This window comes from Pygocentrus nattereri, chromosome 17 (genome assembly GCF_015220715.1).
Source record: "Pygocentrus nattereri isolate fPygNat1 chromosome 17, fPygNat1.pri, whole genome shotgun sequence".
Lineage (NCBI taxonomy): Eukaryota > Metazoa > Chordata > Actinopteri > Characiformes > Serrasalmidae > Pygocentrus > Pygocentrus nattereri.
The window spans coordinates 23838202-23858059 of NC_051227.1; the positions used below are offsets into that span (position 1 = coordinate 23838202).

General features: G+C 39.8%; 1 protein-coding gene across 1 annotated transcript in view; it reads right to left on the reverse strand.

Annotated features, from left to right (window-relative positions):
* The window catches only part of b3glcta (beta 3-glucosyltransferase a), a 219188-nt gene that overhangs the window by 20914 nt on the left and 178416 nt on the right, over positions 1–19858 (reverse strand). Inside the window, exons 12-13 of the mRNA XM_017708577.2 lie at positions 7864–7963; positions 6973–7092 (exon numbers count right to left, since the gene is read on the reverse strand). Of these exons, the coding sequence (XP_017564066.1) occupies positions 6973–7092; positions 7864–7963 (220 nt within the window). The remainder of the gene's footprint in view (positions 1–6972; positions 7093–7863; positions 7964–19858) is intronic.

Below are 19858 nucleotides of genomic sequence, written 5' to 3' on the forward strand. Positions count from 1 at the left end.
TAAGTGTATCTGGAAGGGAGGCATCAATGTCACAAGCAGGTGGAGGTCACTTGTAGTTGGTGATTGCCTGGATGCCCTGCCACATGTGCCGTGTGTCAGCAGTGTTTTGAAAATGATCATGGATCTTCTTTGAGTAGGCATGCTTAGCCTCTTTGATGGCCGGAAAAGCTTGGCTCTTATTATCCTGAGGCTTGCCTTGTCCCTTGACTTGAAAGCCTTGTTGTGGGTTCTCAGCAGCATGCATACCTCTGCAGTCATCCATGGTTCATGGTTGGGGTGAGTTGTGATGAGTTTGGAGACATTAACATCATCAATGCACTTGCCGATGTAGCCAGTCACTGATTCTGTGTACTCCTCCAGGTTGATGGAGTCACCAGTAGTTGCTGCTACCTCTGAACATCTCTCAGTCAGTGTGCTCAAAACAGTCCTGAAGAGCAGAGATAGCTCCTGGCGTCTGGTCTGGCACGTCTGATGAGCGGTCTGTATGCTGGGATGAGCTTCACAGAGATGTGGTTGGAGTAGCTGTAGTGGGCGCAGGGCTTGGCCCTGTACACGCCTGGGATGTTTGTGTAAACAAGATCCAGCATATTAGCCCCCCAGGTTGCAAAGTCCACATACTGATGAAATTTGAGGAGTACTAACTTCAGATTAGCATGGTTGAAATCACCAGCAACAATGAACAATCCGTCTTGGTTTGTGTTTTGGAGGTCGCTGATAGCGCTGTACAGCTTGTTCAGTGCAGCGTTAGCATTAGCAAACTCCACTAGAGGTGAGCAGTGACTGGAGACTAGCACTGTGCTTTTACACCATTTAGTGTTGATGTAAACACACAGGCCTCCACCTCGAGTGTTACCGCACAGCTCAGCATCTCTGTCCTCATGGAAGCACAACAGGCCGTCGAGCTGAACGGCTAAGTCTGGAGTGGAGCTCGTCATCCATGTCTTTGTAAAAACGAAAACGCAACAGTCCCTGAACTCGCGCTGGGTAGTTCGCTGAATCTGGAGGTAGTCCAGTTTATTCTCCAAGGAACAAATGTTAGAGAGAAGGAGCGATGGAACAGCTCGTCGTGTGGGGTTAACCTGGTGCGCACGCCGGCTCACTTGCCTTGCATCCGCCTTCTCGCGCATCACTTTCAACCAGCAGGCTCTGGCAATAGTAGACACTGGTGCTGGTTGAAGCAGTCATGATATAAAGTTTTGGTTGGGTTACACAACAGAGAGTAAACAAAAATAGCAAAAAAGCACAGTTTTGCTGTTCCTGAAGTGGCCCGTGCAGCTACCTGCTGAGCTGTAACCTATGAACAGCATTCGTACATATGTGTTCTTTCTATCCAGGTGTGCATTGTTAGTGCAATGGCGTCATTGACCAGCCACTCGAAGCACTTCATAACTGTAGATGTCAGTGCAACAGTTCAGTAGTCATTCAGGCAGATGACAGACGATTTCATGGGGACTGGAACTTGTGGTTTCCTTAAAGCACTTGGGAATCACTGACAGTCTTAAGGAGAAGTTAAAGACATCAGTAAAAAAGCTCAGCCAGCAGGTTGGCACATGCTTTAACTACACTGCTGTGGATGCCATCAGGACTGGGCACTTTGTGTGGGTTAACTGCCCTGAAGGATCTCACCACCTCAGACAGGGGAATGGTTAGAGCGTAGGTCTCCTTATCTACTGGGTGATTCTCAGGAGGTGAGTTGTTAGTTGCCTCAAAACAAGCATAATGAGCATTAAGTTCATAAGTGAGGAGAAAGAGCCCCTATCACAGATCACACCTTCTTTGTAGTCAGTGATGGTGCACAGGCCACTCCACATATGTTTGAGATCAGAGCCAAGATAGTTGGATTCCACTCTGTCCCTATAGCTTCTTTTGGCCAGCCTGATGGTCCTCTGAAGGTCATATCTGGCCTTCTTGTAGCTAGCTGGGTCACCAGAGTTGTAGGCAGCAGCCCAAGCTGCTTAAACCTCTGTACTGATCCAGCGTTTCTGGTTGGGAAATGTTCTGACATTTTTGGTACTGTTTTGATTTTTGGTACGTCTTCAGTGCATTTACTGATGTAGCTTCTGATGGAGTCAGTGTATTCATTGATGTCTGTGCCAGCCGCATCACGGAACATCTTCCAGTCTGTGGATTCAAAGTAGTCCTGAAATCTGAAGATGGCCTCCTCACTCCATTGTTAGACTGATCTGTAAACTGGTTTCTCCTGTTAAAGTCTTTGTATGTGGGCAGGAGAAGAATAGAGGTGTGATCAGCTTTGCTGAAGGCAGGGCAGGGGAGGGGTTTGTAACTGTCCTTGACTGCGGTGTAGCAGTGGTCAAGAGTCAGTTCTCCTCGGGTGGGAAATTTAATGTGCTGGTAGTATTTGGGCAGAACCTTCAAGCTTGCCCTGTTAAAATCCCCCACTACAATAGAAACAGCCTCAGGGTGAACGTTCTCAAGTCAATTAATGGTCTCGTCTAAAACGTCCAATGCACGTGACTTATCTGCCTGAGGTGGGATGTAGACTGTAGTAAGAACGACTGAGCTAAAAGGCCTGGGTAAAAAAAAAAGGGTCGAACTTTGACTGTTATGAGTTCAATGTCTGGAGAGCAGTGACTGGCAAGAACCACTACATCTGTTCCTCACTGAGAGTAACCATAACACATACCCTGCCGCCTCTGCCCTTAGTCCAGAGTTCTGTCGTGGTGGTAGATGGTGAAGCTGGCTGGTGTGATGCTGTTGTTTGGTATTGCCTCAGATAGACACGTCTCTGTCAGCAGCTCTTGATTTCGCTTTGAAACCTTTTGTTGTTCTTCAGCAACTGAACATATGCGTCCGAGTGTGTTTGCGCTCAAGTCTGTCTTGAGCGATGATCGGATGTTCAAAAGAGTTTGTTGATCATACTGAATGACCCCAAAAGCGGTATGTGCAAAAACACAAAGAAACAGCACAATAAAACACAAAGAACTGTAGAGTTTACCCGGAGCGCTCACCTACGGAACCTTGCAGACCAGAATCATTACTAATTATATCCTAATTAGTAATGACCAACAAAATAATTTCTTTAAAGAATTTATGAACATTTAAAATGATTTAAAACTGACTTTTTATGGCTTACTTTTTACATGGTTTGATTAATTTGAAAAGGTTATTCAGATTTGTGCTCATGTCAGCTCAGTGAATGTACAGATAAAAAGAATATAAAGAATTTAATACACAATTGTTGGTAAAAGTTTGAACACTGCCAGTAAAATGATAACTTTTGTTATTTTTAGGTGAAAACATTCTGTACAGAGAACACATTTAAAGCTGAATTTTACTGCACATTTTAAGTACATATTGGGTTTAAAATATTGAGGAAAAAATAAAACATGATATATAAAACATTCAGTCAATAAATTCTATTTGTATGAAATGTACAATTTTGTACATGTACAATATTGTTGTATTATAACTATTATATGTAGTATACACTATATCGCCAAACGTATTCACTCACGCATCCAAATCATTGAATTCAGGTGTTCCAATCACCTCCATGACCACAGGTGTATAAAATCAAGCACCTAGGCCTGCAGACTGCTTCTACAAACATTTGTGAAAGAATGGGTCACTCTCAGGAGCTCAGTGAATTCCAGCGTGGTACCGTGATGGGATGCGACCTGTGCAACAATTCCAGTTGTGAAATTTCCTCACTACTAAATATTCCACAGTCAACTGTCAGTGGGATTATAACAAAGAGGAAGTGATTGGGAATGACAGCAACTCAGCTGTGAAGTGGTAGACCACATAAAATCAGAAAGTGGGGTCATCAGATGCTGAAGGACATAGTGTGCAGAGGTCACCAACTTTCCGCAGTCAATCGCTACAGACCTCCAAACTTCATGTGGCCTTCAGATTAGCTGAAGAACAGCGAAGAGAGCTTCATGGAATGGGTTTCCATGGTCGAGCAACTGCATCCAAGCCTTACATCACCAAGCGCAATGCAAAGCGTCGAATGCAGTGGTGTAAAGCGTCGCCACTGGACTCTAGAGCAGTGGAGACATTTTCTATGAAGGTGTCGAATCACGCTTCTCTGTCTGGCAATCTGATGGATGAGTCTGGGTTTGGTGGTTGCCAGGAGAATGGTACTTGTCTGACTGCATTGTGCCAAGTGTAATGTTAGTTGGAGGGGGCATTATTATTATGATTATGGTGCAAGGTTGTTTTTCAGGAGTTGGGCTCGGCCTCTTAGTTCCAGTGAAAGGAACTCTTAATGCTTCAGCAGACCAAGAGATTTTGGACAATTTCATGCTCCCAACTTTATGGGAACAGTTCGGGGATGACCCCTTCCTGTTCTAACATGACCTTTACACCAGCACACAAAGCAAGGTTGATAAAGACATGGATGAGCTTCTGGAAGAATGGTCCAAAATTCCCATTAACACACCTAACCCTTGTGGAAAGCCTTCCCAGAAGAGTTGAAGCTGTTATAGCGACAACTCTGGGGGGAAAAAAAACTGTTAGCATGTGTGGTTGAGCTGGTTTTGATGACACTGAATCTACTACTAGACTGTAGAACTACCAACTGCACCTACAGTACTATCCTAAAGTCAGAGACCACCCTTCATTCATTTCATTTTCAGACAAAATGGCCATTAAGTACAAGTTATTCATGTTTTAGAAGTTCTTTCTAAAGATATTAGATATGTGTGACGGACCTGTGTCATTACAGGCCTGTGCCATTACAGGTGGTGTTGAAGTGGGTGGGGCTGAATGCCTGATCAAGAATACTATTTACACCTGTGTGGTGTGCTTGTAGGGGTGCTTCTCTTTTGTTTTGTGTCCTGGGCAGTTTTCTTTTGTGCATTATGCTTCAGTTTGTTTGTTTTTTTGGAGTTATTGTGGTTTTTGTTCTTGAGATTTTTGCACCAGAAGCTTAAGTTTATTTCTTATTAAAATCATTTTTTATTTATTCACTGTGTGCTTCCCTTTTATTTGTCATGATAATGAGCCAGTCATGACAGATGATCCACTTACATAAGCATGAAAAAAGTCAAAAGAAAATGAATGAAAAAACAAAAGAGGTGGTAGACCACCACAACTGTGCCCATCAGAAAAACAGCACTTAAAGCTTCCATCTTTGAGAGAGAGGAGAAAATCAAGCTCTACTCTTGATTCAAATCTGAAAAATCCACAGCTGTTTCTGTCCAACCTTGCACTGTCAGAAGACAACTCAGTACTATGAGTCTGAAAGGATGTGTAGCTGTCAAGAAGCCGTGACTGAAAAATACATCCAACTTCTAAGACTGAACTTTGGACCAGTGGAAAAATATCTCTGCAGATTTCTTTGAAAAACTGAAAGAGAGTCTCTTGACAAGAATGAAAACTTAATACTGAAAATTTGATATGATGTTTGGGATTTGGTGTATTTTTCAGTTAAATGTGTGTTTTATGCTTTTTTTAATTGATTTATCTAAAAAAGAATATCTTGCACTTAATGGCTGTTTTGATGGCCCTGAATCCAACAAGCATCCAATAAGCATCCAATAAGCTGTCCCATCCTTTGGTTAATGCTAAGGCATCTGAACCAGCCAATCAGGGATTAGAGAACAGGTTAATTAGCTGTTTGCAGGTGTTGCAAACTGAGGCTGGAATTAACCACTCTATGAAAGACTGCACAATCAAGTACTATAACAATTCAAGAATGAAGTTTCTCAACATAAATAGCAAAGAACTTTTGCTTTTCATAATCTACAGTACATAATAAAATTAAAAGATTCAGAGAATCTCCACAAATGCAACTTAAACATCTAAAATGCAAGGAAGCATAAATAAACAGGATCTAGGAATGCTGCCACTTTCTCTGGGCCCGAGCTCATTTAAAATGGACTAAGGGGAGCAGAAAGTGTCCTGTGGTCTGACAAATGAACATTTGAAATGTTTTTGGAAATCATGGACACTGTGTCCTCTGGGCTAAAGACCACTCAGCTTGTTATCAGTGCACAGTTCAAAAGCCAGTAATAATTATGGTCTAGGGGTGCATTAGTGTGCATGGCATGGGTGACATGCACATCTGTTAAGGCACCATTAATGTTGAAAGAATACATGTTTTGGCAACATATGCTGCCATCCAGACGTCTTTTTCAGGGAAAGCCTTGCTAATTTCATCAAGACAATGTCAAACCACACTCTGTATGTATTACAACACCACTGCTCTGTATTAAAAGAGTCCAGGTGCTAAACTGGCCTGCTTGCAGTCCAGGTCTGTCACCCACTGAAAGCATTCAGCACATCATGAAATGAAAAATACAACAAATGAGCCCCAAACTGTTGAGCAGCTGAAATCCTATGTGAAGTAAGAATGGGAAAACATTTCAGTTTCCAAACTACAGCAGTTGGTCTCCTCAGTTTCCAAGTGCTTACAGAGTGTTGTTAAAAGAAAAGGTGAAGAAACATAGTGGTAAACATGCCCCGTCCCAATTTTTTTGTAATGTGTTGTTGGCATTAAATTAAAAATGCACATGTATTTTTCAAAAAACAATAAAATTTCTCAATTTCAACATTTGATATGTTGTCTTTGTATTTTTTGTCATGACTGGCATATCATTGCATCTATTTGTATTTACATTCTGCACAGCATCCCAACTTTTTTTGGAAATGGGGTTGTGTAATAAACCCTAAGCTGTGTAAAAGAAAGATCTAAAAATAACTATATATGTACAGGTAAAGAATTAAAACATCATTGATGACCCTTGCATACTCCAGAAGGTAGATCACCATATGATTTTGCTTCAATAGCAGTTTTGTAATAATATTATTCCTCAGTCTGCCTCTCTCCATCTCTCTCTTTCTCTCCCTTCTCCTTTTTATACAGCTCAAGTTCCCCTTTGTTCAATCATTTCTGCCATTATCTGTAGTCTGTGTCCTCCTCCCTGAGTGCTGGTGGAATGCAAAAGCATGCTGAGCCTCACATTTTCTGGCTAGTACATCCAGTGGATTTTTTTGCTCACTCACCCTCCTCCTCCTGTGATGTAGCTGTATCCTCCCTGACCAAGGCCGTAACCATAGCGCTCCCCCAAACACACCGGCTCCCTGGGGTCATAACAGCTGAGCAGAGCTTGTAGTCTTGGCAGACTGGGGACAGAGGGTCATTTTTACCCACCAAAAAATCATTTTGCATATTATATATGTGTGTCTGTGTGTGTGTGTAAGTATATATATATATATATATATATATATATATATATATATATATATACACACACACATATATACACATACACGCACACACACATACTTGGACTGTTTCTTTTTGTCCATTCATTGTGAAATTGAAACACAATATAAAGGGCAACAGGCATTTTCAGATTATGGCAAAAACTGAAAAAAAAACTAAAATGGAGATACGAGGATTTGTTCCGACAACAGCGGTAAATATATATATAAATATATATATATATATATATATATATATATATATATATTCACCGAATGAATATAAATAGTGTCCAAATACTTTTCTGGGACACCAGGGCTGTACATCAAGTTTTGAGCATGCAGCAGCTGCTGCTAGTAGCAAGTTAAAATTAAAATATCAGTGGAATAATTTGATGGACTACAAACACCATAAATAGTACGACTGAACTTGCCTTGCAGTTTGCATGAAATCGTCCACAATTACCACTTAGCACTTCAACTTTCTCAAAATATTTGAATAGATATGTGTACATTACATACATGCATGCGACTGTGATCTTTTTATATTCGGGCAGTAATAATTTCTCCTAATACTTCATTCAAATATGTTGCATTGTGTAGCCCTGGACACTGTAACTACAGAGAAACAGACACAAAGCAAGACAAGTGGAATGAAATATGTGCTTTAGAGGCAACATCCAGCCTTACCTTATAAGTGTGTCATCATCTACAATAAGTAACCAGTCAGTCTTTGGTACAGAACTGCTCACATATCTGCTGAGGATGGCAAAGGTTTTCCCACAGTGGCCTGTAAAAAGAAACACAAACGTTAAGTCTTTTATTGGCAGTGGAACTACATGGTCACAGTCACCTGCACAGTCACATATACAAGATGATTCAAAAAGATTCATCCGATTTCAAAGATCCACTTTTTTTTTTACCACCGTGAGGCGTCTAGGAACCACTCAAAATCCAATTGAAAGAGGGAGTCATAGGGTTTCTCACTGTCGGTGGCAAATGACTCCTTTCAGTCAATGAGGAGATGGAGACCCCTGAGCAGAAAGTATTTTGCATTCTCCACTTCAATAAGAGTGAACCCTCATAACTGTGCACTGTGATTTTCATTGGCAGCGAAGCTCCAAAAGCTCAGAGCATTCGTTGTTGGTTCCACAACACTGGATGATCTCCGAAATCGCATTGACAGAGCCGTTAGTGCAGTGATGCCCAACATGCTCAATCGCGTATGGGATGTATTTGACTATGGCGTTGATGTTGTCCACAGCTGGAAGAGGTTCATTTTGAGCTCTTGTAAAAATGACATAATACACTTCACGCTCATAAACCATTTACAGTTTACTGCATTGTTCTGTAATAATTTACAAGTGAAATAAGTCATTTTGAAATTAGATGAATCACTCTGCATTATTAGCTAATTACTCTATAAGACACTTCAGATAAGACTCTATAAGGCCGAATCAGAGTTTGTGCATAATTTATGTACTGGATAATCTATGGCTTCATATATTTTGCAGCTTGTGACGTACATTAACTTGATTTTCTTTGCAGCATATCTGTTGTTTGCTTGTCTGCTTCTACAAGCATCCGATAAATGTCCAAGCCTGCCCCACTCAGCCAGCCATAACACCCCCCACCCTCCACCACTTCCAAAAAGAACTTGCGGCCTGTTGGCTATTCTCCCAAAAATTCAGTTTGCAGATGATGTTGGACCTCCAGGTGAACTCACTCTGTGCAGACCTCTACACTGAATCACCTTAAACTCTTATCTTTCTCATTTCCTTCACGCTGACGACATGCTCTTCTAGTCCGTCTCTGAAGCACTTTTCTTTCCTTTTTTTACTCCATCCGGTCACTTTGCTGGCAATTTAGGCTCATAATTTTTATGCTGGCTGCATCAGTTATGGGCCACCATCAAGGCTGTGATATTTCTTTTTTGAAAAAAAGACAGTAAAGTATGTCAGTCATGATAGCAAATTTACAAACGCATGAATAAACAGCAGAGCAGAACTGAGGTACAAAATGTACCCATTGTTGGGCATCTATGAAGGGAGAACAAAAAATAAATAATAAAATGATAAAGATCTCATTTTCTTCTTAGGAACATTATGCTAAAAGCCTACAGATAACAGAAGGCTTGAGCTGGCAAAAAAATGCAGAACAGTAGAAAAAAATGCATTTGGGAAAAAGCAAAAGGAACACAATGCTTTGGGGATAAGAGAGAGCAGCAATGAAGACTGCATCAATGTGTAAGAGCACGCTGACAAAACATTTTTCATAAAAAAAAGATATTCATACAACATCATTTCCAATAAAGTTGGGACATTGTGCAAATTGTAAATAAAAACAAAATTCAATGATGTGCAAATCAATTAAACCCTATATTTTATTGAAAATAGTAATAAGATGACATCAAATGTTGAAACTGAGACATTATTGTTTTCCAAAAAAAATTTTGAATTTGATGCCAACAGATCCTAAAAAAGTTGGGACGAGGGCACGTTTATCACTGTGCTTCATCACCTCTTCTTTTAACAACACTGTATGTGTTTGGGAACTAAGGAGATACTGCTGTAGATTTGAAAGTGAAATGTTTTCCCATTTTTGCTTAACATAGGATTTCAGCTGCTCATCCGTTCGTGGTCTCCTTTGTTGTTGTTTTTTTTTTCATTTTAGAATGTGGCAAATGTTTTCAGTGGGTGACAGATCTGGAGGCAGGCCAGTTCAGCGACTGGACAGCGACTGAGCAATGTTGCTGCAATACATGCAGAATGTTGTTTGACATTGCCTTGCTGAATTAAGCAAGGCCTTCCCTGTAAAAACAAATCATCTGGATGGCAGTATATTTTGACGTTCAGCCACGTCACCCCATTGCTGCGCTCCCTTCACTGGCTTCCTGTAGCTGCAAGCATCAGATTTAAAACCCTAACGCTGGCCTACAAAGCCAAAAATGGACCAGCCCCTACCTACTTGATGGCAATGGTAAAATCTCGAACTGTACCATGAGCCCTTCGAGCTTCGAGTACAGCTCGGCTTGACCCGCCATCCTTCAAGGTGCACGGAAGACGAGCGTCGAGAATGTTCTCTGTACTGGCACAATGGTGGTGGAATGAACTCCCACTGGCTGTCCGAACAGCAAAGTCTCTTGCTGTCTTCAAACGCAGACTGAAGACTCATCTTTTTACACAGCACTTGAATGAGCATTGAACTATAAGCTGCACTTATTTTATTTATTGTATTGTATTGTATTGTATTGTATTGTATCTTATTGTTATTGTATTGCATTTAATGGCACAGAGTTCTGCGTTCAACTCTGTTTCTTTTTCTCTTGGTGTCTGCAGTGACATTTGTTTCTAGCAGTATCTGAGCTCAGGACTGTCTTTTCTCTCTAAGCTATTGGTAACTAGCAAAGATACTTTCTCTAGATTGACAAAGCACTTCTTGTAAGTCGCTCTGGATAAGAGCGTCTGCTAAATGCTGTATATGTAATTTTGCCAAAACATGTATACATCATGCAGCATTGATGGTGCCTTCACAGATACACACCACCCATGCTGTGTGGTCTTTAGCCCAGAGGACACTGTGTCCAGGATTTCCAAAAAGAATTTCAAATGTTGACTGATAAGTCACCACAGGACAGGTCTAGCACAGTTGTTAGGAGTCTAATTTTCTCTCCTGCTTTTAAACATTTTTTAACTTTTGGAAGCGTTTTTTTTTTTTATTATTATTATTATGTTCCTTAAACTTTTCTCTCAAAACTGAATAACCTATACCTAATCGCCATTTTAACTGTAAAATAAAATAACTGAAGGGTGCCCTTTGACTTTTGTACAGTATTCTATAATAATTTTAAAACTTCAGCAACCCTTTAAATAATGTGAACATTTCACGTTGAATGGAGAGATAAAAATTATCCAAAATTACTCTGAATTAAATTCCGTTATATTAAATTGCACTGAAAGTTAAGAATGTTTTTCCTTCTCCTGTACAAATGCCATTTTGGAGATTTGCGATTTTTGTCTGACAGTGATATGTATAACATTTGGGACACATAAATATCCCCTTCTTTCTGGCTCTGTATGAAATAAAGCTCTGTCTGTGCATGTAACAGGGCAGGCAGGACAGAACAGGCATCTTTTCCTCACAAATATCAAAGTGGCTTTCTTTCACATGCCTGTTGGGTTCCCCTGAGTCATGCATAAGGCCTTTGTGCTGCAGGCTCTCCCGTAGCACTGCTCCACAGAGAGGAACACTGACAGCAATAAGAAAAAACAGATGCCTTGTTTACACAGAGGTTAAGGTAGCACCAGTGGCTGGTCCACTGTAGATGCTCATCTTTAATTTAAATTCAACTAAATATCTGTTTAATTCAATGTCATTTTTCCAGAATCCTGAACATTACACACACACTAAACTTAAACTTAACACATAACCTGAACATTAAACTCGCTGAAACCTTAATCTGAACTTTAACACCTAAATCTAGCCCTGAACTCAACACCAACCTAAACCTAGCACTGACTTTAACTATAAACTTAACCTCAACCCAAACCTAACTCTAAACCTAAACTCAATCCAGTACCTAAACCTAACTCTAAACCTAACAATCACTCGTTCTTTCAACTAAAGCTCAATCCAAAACTTAACACTAAAGCCAACGCTCACTCTAACTCTAGACCCAACCTCAACCCAAAACTCACCTCTAATCTAACACTCACTCTAACTTTATACTTAATCTTAACCCAAAAACTAATTCTAATCCTAATGCTAACTCACTATAACTCTAAACTTAAGCTCAAGCCAAAACCTAAACCTGAATCTATAGCCAACATTCACTCCAACTCCAACTTTAACCTCAAACCAGAATGCAAACTTAAATCTAAACCTAGTCTATCTATCTAAACTAAGAGTTTTATCTAAGTATAACTTGAAACTTCACCTCAACTCAAAATCTAAACCTAACCCTAAACCTAAGACTCACCTTTCTTTGGAGCAGAATGATTTGGGGAAAATAACATGACCTTTTCACAGGTCTGTGTTTTTTCAACTGGAAGTACTCACTGCTTCTGCTAAAACAACAACAACAACAACACAGATGGCCGGGTCTAAGGATAAAGGCTTGTGCAGTTTACCCACCTGCTGAGGCAAAAACAGCCTTACCTCAGTTCTCAAGGCTTCTCAGCTGAAGGTGAGCAGAGCAGAATGGAGAAAACAATCATACAGAGGAAAAGAACCTGTGTTGGCATTTCACCACTGCTGACTCACATTATACTGAAGACAGTTCTCACTTTAAAGTTGGTGCTGCAGCTGCTTTCAGTGGAACAGTTTTCTCGTTCCCACTGAAAAGCTGTCAAAGTCTGACATGACTCATCTAGCTTTTTAGTTTAAGCTATTTTCATCTATCCAATGTTTTATCACTCTGCAGACATTAATCAGACTCTGATTAATGTGAAGAAGTTCTTCCATGGAAAATGTATATCTTTTATTAGCTTAGACTCCTGCATTGTTGTCTATTTGGTGTTTGAAAACAATTCTGGACACATCTTGGCAACTATAACAAAGAAAAAGTGACACACCTTTCCACAGTGAGCTGAACTGACACAAACCTTAGTATTTCTAAGGTAAATATCGTCAATAAAGCAATAGCAGAATCTATTTTACTCAATGTTTGTGTACTTCCCTTTCTTGCAAAAATGGCCTGTTGTGATTTTTTCAGAACAATGAACAATTCAGAGCAATTCACAAACTTTTCATAAGAAAATGCTTCTTAACATTCGGTTATGCAGTTTTCTCAAAGACTCTGACATTCACCAATGTTTTCTTATTTGGGATTTGTTACTATGGAAGAACAGAATTTATGCAGACTCAAGCGCACAAAGGTTTGCCCAGGTTTAAGAACACGCCATGAATCTGATGTAGGCGTCTTCTTAGGACCTTCTTCAAGAACAAATTTAAGAAAAAACTTAGGAATATATCAGAGAATAAGACCAATTGTTCTGACTGTGATTTAAAGTGGGATTATAGTATAGTTGTGTTGGGGTGGGTGAACCCACAGGGAGTAAAATTGCAGAGGTGCTGTATCCCTTCATTCTGTTCCCCTCCTACATTAGCCTGCTGTTAGTGTGTGTGTGTGTGTGTGTATGTGTTTATATATATTTGTGTGAGGGTGGACAACATGGACAGGCTGCTGACTGGCTACAGCTGCTGAAGGAGAACACAAAGCTGGCCACTTGTTATATTTTAAACTTACAGTATTTTTACATTAATTGTTATGGCTGTATTGAAAAACAATAAATGTGGTGGGTCCACCAGACCACTGAGTAACAAAGCACATCTAAAACACACAAGGGTTAACTTTTAATTTGAATTAATGCAAAGAAATTGTCCATTCATCATGAAATTTTTACACAATGTAAAGCATAGATATTATTATTGGTTGTTGTATTATTGTAAGAAACAAAAATGCAGTTCTCCTTCCACTTGAGTCATGTTATTAGGAGTAGACTAAACAGCAGAAATGCTGATTTTTTTTTTTGCTTAGACACTGAAGGGTTAAAATCCATCTTTTACAATAATAAACATTCGCAACACAATGTAAAGGGCAGTTGACAGGAATGAGACGCTACTCTTTGATTATCCCATATTGCAGGAAATGCCAGTGAACGTTCACATACAGCATATCTTTTAGTTCCTTTGTAAACCTGCCGCTCTGTGTAGGCTGTGATCAGATGAGCTCACAACTTAATTGAAAGCAGGTATCTCAGCTGCGACAATGATGAAGAATTTCCGAAGTTATGAATAAACATGGCAGGAGAAGAGAGGTACAGCGTGTACTCTAGGCCTTCTGCAACATCAAACAAACTCTGGAAAGACGGGAATCAATGTCAGCAGAGCACGTGTAGCACCAGGCTACAGTTGCTATGCCAACACTTAAAAGGGCACTGAAAGATCAGGCACTCCGTCCTTTCAGTGCTGACTAAAAGCCAGAGCTGGGAGCCCGTCACCTGCAGAATGCTGATCTTGTCAGCTTTACCGTTCATGAGCTGCTGAGGCACCGAGGTTGCCAACGAGAAACATCACTTACTGTTTTGGTCATGGCCATCTCAGTCCCTTATGCTGATCCCATAGAAAACCTGTGAAGTGAGCTAAAGAGAAGAGTGCACGAGACAGGATGTAGGACCCCGAATGAGCTAGAGAGATTCTGTAAAGAGCCATGGTCTCAAATTTCCTGCACTATATTCTCCAATCTTAAAAGATGTTATAAGAGAAAAGACTAAGTGCTATTTTATTGGCAAAGAGAGGCTCTATAAAGTTTGTGCAGGAGACTTTACTGTGTGAAAGCACATAAGACATGCTGTTAAGCCAAAGAAATGTAGAGATTTGGAGGCAAGAGATATAGTATTATAATAAATTAACTCTTGAGTCATGGGGTACATGGAGCATACAATATATTGCCAAAATTATTCATTCATCTGGCTTCACACGCACATGCCCACCCTTTGCAGCTATAAGAGCTTCAGCTCTTCTGAGAAGGCTTTCCACAAGATTTAAGAGTGTGTTTATGGGAATTTTTGACCATTCTTCCAGAAGCGCATTTGTGAGGTCATATATTGATGTTAGATGAGAAGACCTGGCTCACAGTCTCCACTCTAATCCCAAAGGTGTTTCCACAAGTTGGGAGCATGAAATTGTCCAAAATGTCTTGGTCTGCTGAAGCATTAAGAGTTCCTTTCACTGGAGCTAAGGGGTTGAGTCCAACTCCTGAAAAACAACCTCACACCATAATCCCCACGCCACCAAAGTTTATAATTGGCACAATGCAGTCAGTCAAGTACCATTCTCCTGGCAACTGCCAAACCCAGACTTGTCCATTGGATTGCCAGACGGAGAAGCGTGATTTGTCACTCCAGAGAACACATCTCCACTGCCCTACAGTCCAGCAGCTGCACTTTACACCACTGCATTCGACGCTTTGCATTGCGCTTGGTCATGTAAGGCTTGGATGCAGCTATTCGGTCATGGAATCCCACTCCATGAAGCTCTCTACACTGTTTAAGGTTATTTAAGGTCCAGTTGTGAATCTTAAATAAGTTGTTCCCAGTATAAAAGGACATATTTATACCTTTTTATTAGCTAATATTTTAAAACAGACCAATAAAATAAAAGCCTGGAGACGAGACAGAGTGTGTGGAGTCAATACAACTTAGAAAATATAATGTCAATGGATTATGGTACAATTATGTTCCCTGACTAAAGGTACTGAGATACCCTTGAGGGTACCACCCCAGTGACAAGAGGGGTACTGTCCCAGTGACAGTTTACTACCCTTTTTCCTGAGAGTGTGGGATGGTACCCTCAAGGGTATGTCTTCAGTTTAGTTAAGGAACATAATTATACTATATTCCACTGCAAGTATATGTTTGCAATTGACTCTATATGGTTCTCCGGTTTCCTCCCACAGTCCAAGGACATGTTGTCAGGCCATTTGGATGTTAAATCGCCCCTAGGTGTGAGTGTGTGTGTGTGTGTGTGTGTGTGTGTGTGAGAGAATGTGTCTGTCTGTCTGTCTGTCTGTCTGCCCTGCGATGGACTGGCGACCTGTCCAAGGTGTATCCTGCCTTCCGCCCGATGACTGCTGGGATAGGCTCCAGCTCCCCCCACGACCCAGAAGGAGAAGCGGCTTAGACGATGCGTGTGTGTGTGTTTTAAAACATTAAGTTATGAAAACGTACAAATACACACCTTTACCAGGCTACAGTTGGACCTCAAACTATTGTTGTAAATGTGACACATTTACACTGTTTGTACTTTGATGTGCAAAAATGTACCTGCAACGTACATTTTTTTCTGAAAGTGTATTTGGAATGTCAGCTTGACCATTCTTAACAATTTGTCGTGTCACCATGACATGAAAATGCCTTGACTAATGAGCATTTTCTACCCAGGGTGCTTCAAGCCTTGGGGCAATACTACATAATTGTCACAGTTTGGGCTTTTGAAATGCATTCCGTTAGTTTTTTTTCCAAGATTAATTAATTTTTTCTTTCTTAATGCTGGGCTTGAAAGTGTAGGCACTGAAAAGCTACCGTAATCCTTTTAGATCTGCTTTCAAGTCTAAACAAAAGCACCCCTATATAGCCTTTTTGTGTTGCCTTTATTTCAAAAGCGTTGTGGTCTTTGTAATCACTGCTCATATCAATCTCAAGTAATGCTTGCAGGAGCTGTAGGGGTGGGTGGCATTTATTTGTGATACTTCTTGTTTTATGCAGTTTAGCACCCAGCGAGTTAGAGAAGGGGTGTGTGTTTTGTTTTATTCTGTTTGGCAGTAGGATAAGAGGTATCGCGGGGTGGCTAGCTGCTTTTGTTTGTTATTTTGGCCCACTGTGAAATCATCCATAAAGCCAATTACTAGCAGTTACTTTTTTCTCTCTGTGTAAACAGCAAAGACAGCTGCTATGAAAATTAAAGGAAGAAGAAGAAGAAGAAAAAAAAACAATATGAACGTTTGGCTTTGTTCTCATGCTGGTCCTTTTTAGACTTTTACATGTTATAAACTCCAAGAGTCTAGACTAGATAGACTAGATAATGAGTTTTTTTCTTAAAAACACAGTTATAGCACACAATGGCAACAAAACCATTAGGTTTGCCAATTACACTACAGCAAGACTGACCCAATGGACTTGATTACTCAAGTATTTGATTATGTTGGTATTATTAATGTATCTTTTTTTCAATCCAGAAACACCTATAGCCACAGCTTTACAAAGAATAGTTTACAAAGAACAGTTACTGTAAATAAATGCAATTTTTGCCAATATATAAAGGAGGGTGGTGCTAAAAAAAGGAACGTGAAGAGCCTAAATACCATTTGTTGGTATTTGTTGGTGGGTTCTGGCAGTAGTGAGCACAGGGAACACTGGAGCTACTTTGGTCCCAGGCAGAGCTGTCTTGCATGTGGTTGAAGTTCATGGTGACACTTGAATCCTGCTACTTCGACATAACCATGCCATAAAAATGATGTGACAGCACTTTATTTTACAGTTGGGAATAAGTAATGACATAGTAATATTAGAGTAGCTATATAGTAGTTAGAGTTGTACTTACCTAAATACAGCATGCTAATTTTCTTTTGGTTAATAAATAACTTGACTATAATGGTAACAATCTGGTAATAAAATGGTAAAATATAGAAATAATGAGTTACAAATTGTAGGGTAACCATAAACTGTTAATTTTCCATTTCATACCAAATTAGTACAAGTTACAAAATAGTAAGTAACTGTTAGACAAAGTGAGTAATACTAAACAATTGTCCAGCTCTTACAGGATAATGATTAATAATAGTTTATTATTCCTAATTAATTATTAATAATTAATCAACAAATCACTCCAATTCTTTTAAACTATTAAAGGGTTTGATAATATTAGGAATATAACACTAAAATGAATGAAGTAGTTCTGCTGAAATGGTGTGGTATTAGCAAAGGTGAAGAGTAACACATTACATTCACTCTCATTGCTTTACTTGAGTACATTTTTCCCTGTGACAGTACTTTTTGAAATAAAATGAAATTGTAAATTAAACTATTATCCAGGTGGCATGGTGGCATAGTGAGTAGTGCTATCACTTCACAGCAAGAAGGCTCTGGGTTCGATTCCCCAGCCAGGCAACCAGGGTCCTTTCTGTGTGAAGTTTGCACGTCCACCCATGCCTGCGTGGGTTTCCTCCCACAGTCTAAAGACATGCAGTCTGGCCGACATGCTAAATTGCCCCCATGGTTGAGTGTGTGTCTGTCTATTTGCCCTGTGATGCCCTGGCAACCTGTCCAGGGTGTATCCCAATGACTGCTGGGACAGGCTCCAGCTCCGCCCCCCCAATGACCCAGAAGAATAAGCGGCTTAGAAGATGTGTGTGTACTATTATCCTTACCTGAGTTAATTAATATTACAACATTTTTACTGTAGTACTTTAACCTTTAATGAAATTAGAGTAAAAATAAATGAGAATCTCAAAAACCAATTAGAAGAAAGCACAATTAAATTTACGACTCCTTTCTGAAAAGTAATGTTAACAAGCTAAATAACATAAATATATTATTAATTTTCCAAGCAGCTCCCAGCCACAAAAGCACCAGAGGGACCCCAAATTTAGTGAAGACAAAAAAAAGAGAACTAAGAAAAACCACATGAGAAACATAACAGCATTAGAATCAGCTACTTAATCAGGAATAAAGAGCCACCAGAGAAACCAGAGCATCCCTCTAATAATGTTATAACAGTGTTATTATACTCACATCACTCAGTCTGACCTTACTCCTCCATATCACCTTACAGATACTGCTACATCAACACAGACACTTTCTTTTTGCACTTCTCTTCCTGTCCTTCTCTCTTACTTCTCTCCTCCCTCCCTCCCTTTCTGTGTTTGCCTTCAACTGTATTTCGAACATCTAATTGTGCATGAAATTATCAGTATGATTCCCAGAGGAATATAAATCAGTAAAGAAAATCAAAACTGGATAATTGCTGTTCCCTCAAGAGAACATCTCAATATCTTTAGTCAAGGAACATAATTGTACCATAATCCACTGATATTAGATTTTCTTAATCTTTGAATTGTTGTATTGACTCCACACTCCCCGTCTCATCTCCAGGCTTTTCATTTTATTTGATTTTAATCTGGTTTTATTATTTGGTTTTGTTTGGTTTTAAAACTGTAGGTTATGAAAAGGTACAAATATGTACTTTTCACCTGGAAAAACTTACTGTTGTACCTTTAATGGGACATTTCCATTGTTTGTACCTTGATGAATGAAAAATGTACCCTAATAGAACCTTTATTTCTAACAGTGTAGCCAGAGACCCCGTGTGCCACTGACTGAGACTTCCATTCCTCAGAATGGAAGTGATCACATGTTCAGTGGTCCCACTGCACCAACCAAGCAGGGTACCTGCCCAGCCACTTCCAGGGTGGTCCTCCTTGAGTTCAAACAGGCATGAAGCTCTAAAATCTCTTAAATCCTCCTCTCCACTCTCTGTATCTCAATCCATGACTGAATGTCAGACTCACTGCTTCCCATGATAAAAACAGCAAACTAGGCAAATAAAATATCTTGATAAGTGCAACCAAACAACCTAAAACTAAAATTATAATGGTGATCATTTAAACTTACCTATGTGACGACTCTATAATAAAAGTTATTTATACAACCCCAATTCCAATGAAGTTGGGATGTTGTGTAAAACATAAATAAACAGAATATGATGATCTGCAAATCCTTTTCAACCTATATTCAATTGAATACACTACAAAGACAAGATATTTAATGTTCAAACGGATGAACTTCATTGTTTTTTGCAAATATTCACTCATTTTGATGATTTAATGCCTGCAACACATTCCAAAGAAGTTGGGACAGGGGCAATAAAAGACTTGGAAAGTTGAGGAATGCTCAAAAAACACCTGTTTGGAACATTCCACAGGTGAACAGGTTAATTGGGTATAAAGGGAGCATCCCTGAAAGGCTCAGTCGTTCACAAGCAAGGATGGGCCGAGGTTCACCACTTTGTGAACAACTGCGTGAGCAAATAGTCCAACAGTTTAAGAACAACGTTTCTTGCAATTGCAAGGAATTTAGGGATTTCATCATCTACAGTCCATAATATAATCAAAAGATTCAGAGAATCT